The following is a 2,991-nucleotide window of genomic DNA, read 5'->3' as shown; positions in this document are numbered from 1 at the left end:
TACGGATCGTGGTGGATTCATGGGAAAGGTACATGGTATCAGGATGAGCTGACAGTAGACTACCCCCGGCTCATTGGCGAGCCTGGACTAGCGTCAAACTCTCTACTATGGGCATGAAGACTCCAAATGATGTTGGTATGATTGCTTGTGATGATAGTGGAAAACCGCTTCCGATACAGATCACCAAGCAACTCCGGCTGTTGGATAAGCTTGACTTTGAACGGGAGATGTTGGAACGGCGAGCGTCGGAAACAAGGGCGGCTATGAAGGTATCAGAATTTGCGTTGAGCCAGTGGGATCATCTTCTTGGACAAAAGTGACCTGGTCAATAGCACTGTGAATCGAACCCATCAGGTGTAGCCGGTATCTGGATCACATCCGACCCCCGAGTGCGGGTCAACCTCGTGGAGGCGCGCAGAGTTTTAGGCAAATGTTGGAATGATTGCCTCTTTCAAAAGGAGAGTATATGAGGAAAGATCAGGTCAAGTTACAGGAAACGTTGGCGGGTTTGGCTAGGATGATGTACGAAAAGGTTTTTCAAGTGAGTTTCTTCTTCGTCTTTTTTTTAAAAAACATTTGGTTCGGTTTTCCCCACATCATCATTTGGTAAAGTCGAAAAACTCATCTGTCTATCTCTTGAGTAGTGGAGCCTTATCATATCCCGAGAAAGTCGAAAACCCTTCTGTCTATCATCCCCAGATTCTCTCCTTGTGCTTTGTGCTCGTTCCCTCAACCCAAAATCAAACGAGCTTTTCACTCACCTCAGTACGTCGTCTCGAGAATGAACCAAACTTTCCTCGGTCATGGTGAGATCGAATCGGATGAAATGTCAATCTCTTTCTTGGATCTGGTGAGTACACCGTCCCAATCCCCATGTTTTGTTGGTCCCGCCATCCCATGTTTTGTTGGTCCCGGTTTCCATCCATCATCTCCCCTCTGTTCATCCTTCATCCGGCTGTCCGGCTGTTTACTTCCCATCGTATGACGTGGAAACGGTTTGTCTCTCCGCCCTTGATCCGACAGAAGCAGAAGCAGAAGCAGAACCGAACTCGTCGGTCTCCGTCACACCGTCACATTTTCCCTTGATCCGTCGTCCTCCCCTACTAGAGTGATGTGTACGAGTCAAGTTATTTCGGATGTGTGCGAGTCAAGGTACCTCGGATGTGTACAAGTCAAGTCACCTCGGATGTGGAGAAAAAGAGGCACTGACATACAGTACAGATTCGAAAACATGAGTCACAACTCTCTCGAACAACTCTGCATCAACTGGACAAACGAAAAACTACAACAATCCCTCAACGACAACTTCTTCAAAAAGCTGTCTGACACTTTCTCCGCTCAAGGGTGCGAGTCCGACTCTACCATGCTCCCCGGCCGATCGCCTCGTCTTGAATGGATCGAAGGAAGAAACCACAGTTTCGCTGCTTGTCTGAACGACATCCGACCTTCGGACCGTCAAAAAGACGACGATTCATTGACCCACGGTCTACAAACGTTGGCCACTCAAAGCCAAGGTATCATCAGCTTTGACAAGATCACACATCGGCGGAGATCACCCATGACCATCAACCATTACGCGGGTAAAGTCGAATATGACCTCGAACATTGGGTCTCGAAAAACTCGGAAACGGTCGAGAGTCAACTTGAAGATTGGATGATCGAAAACACCAGGTCGGAACTGTTGAGATCCATCTTGATTCTGAACGATGGCGGTGAAAGCGTGAGGAGGGTGACGAGCAGTCGGACTTCTGTCGTGAGCCGACAAAGACAATCTTTGACCAGGTTGATGAACGAGTTGGAAAAGACGAAATTGGTTCATATAGCTTGTATACGACCGGTCGTGCGAGTTGTCGTCGACGATAGGACCGAACGAGGAAGCGAAACCTTGGATGAGGATCAAGTCATTCGACAATTGACATCGGCCGGGATCACAAACGTCCTCGAGGTTTCCAGAAGGTATCCTACTGTCATTCATGACAAATCGACGTTCTATCAAAGGTATCGACCTGTCCTAGACGCCGACGTGGATGTGACGTTGGGACCTTTTGATACTCACTCTATCACTACCACCCACACTCACACTCCCAGTCGGACGCTCGACGATGACACGTCCCGTATCGGTTCGACCCTAGGGAGACTGTGTACCGCCTCGGAGGACAAGTTCCAGATCGGTCCGACCAAGATCATCATTTCTCCAAGCCTCGAAACCAAGCTGGACCATCTGCTCAAGATCAAAGTGGAAGAGGAGAGGAGACGACGTGATATCCAGTCGAACAAGGTCTCGGACCTCGCTCGTCCTGATCTGGGTGTCGCGTCCCAGAAACCCCCTTTATCCGCAAGCTTGGAACGAGAAGCAGAGCTCGTCGGACCCCCTCGCATCCACTCGGCTTTCTTCGCAAGCTTGGAACGCCAAACCGAGCTCGTCGTGGAAGAAGAAGCGGAAAGACTCTACCATGATCAAGGTTTCGAAGAAGAAGCGGCAAGACTTGACCATGATCAAAGTTTCGGTTTCAAAACGTCAGAAGAAGAAGAACAAGTCGGCAATGTCACATGGTTCAAAAGTGATACCACTTGGGTATTCGATTCTGACCCTCACCATAATCCTGCGAGTCCTTGTTTCTTGTTCTTTTGTCCTTGCATGTAAACGCACTGGCTGGCGGCTTTCCTCTCGCATCGCATGTAAACGCACTGTCTGACCCTGTTCTTTCTTCCTCGCATGGAAACGCACTGTCTGACCCTGTTCTTTCCTCCTCGCAAGTGAAGCACTGGCTGACAGCAGGCTGAACGGAAAGCAGATGTCGAGCATGGGAAACAAGATCAAGATGATGATGATCAAGACGATCCGGTCCAATGTGTTTTCCACGCCATGGACTATCATGTCCGGAACTTGCCCGTCAGATTATGGGATGGACGTGTGGATGTCTTGTCGGTTTTACAAAGGGCCGTTGCCAAGGGCGGAAACGCCAGAGTCCAAGATTGTCAAGATGGCGC

At 49.5% G+C, this 2,991-nt stretch overlaps 1 protein-coding gene across 1 annotated transcript; it reads left to right on the top strand.

The window, feature by feature from the left end:
• Positions 1-143: 143 nt before the first annotated feature.
• TREMEDRAFT_57960 (uncharacterized protein) lies at positions 144-1,514 on the top strand (the record flags this gene model as incomplete). Its single annotated transcript, XM_007008329.1, has 3 exons — positions 144-541; positions 767-850; positions 1,217-1,514. Coding segments are annotated over exons 1-3 (421 nt in total), but the record flags the coding sequence as incomplete, so codon positions are not given.
• Positions 1,515-2,991: the final 1,477 nt, after the last annotated feature.

The sequence above is a fragment of the Tremella mesenterica genome (genome assembly GCF_000271645.1).
Source record: "Tremella mesenterica DSM 1558 unplaced genomic scaffold TREMEscaffold_20, whole genome shotgun sequence".
NCBI lineage: Eukaryota > Fungi > Basidiomycota > Tremellomycetes > Tremellales > Tremellaceae > Tremella > Tremella mesenterica.
This window is presented reverse-complemented; position numbering and strand designations above follow the sequence as displayed.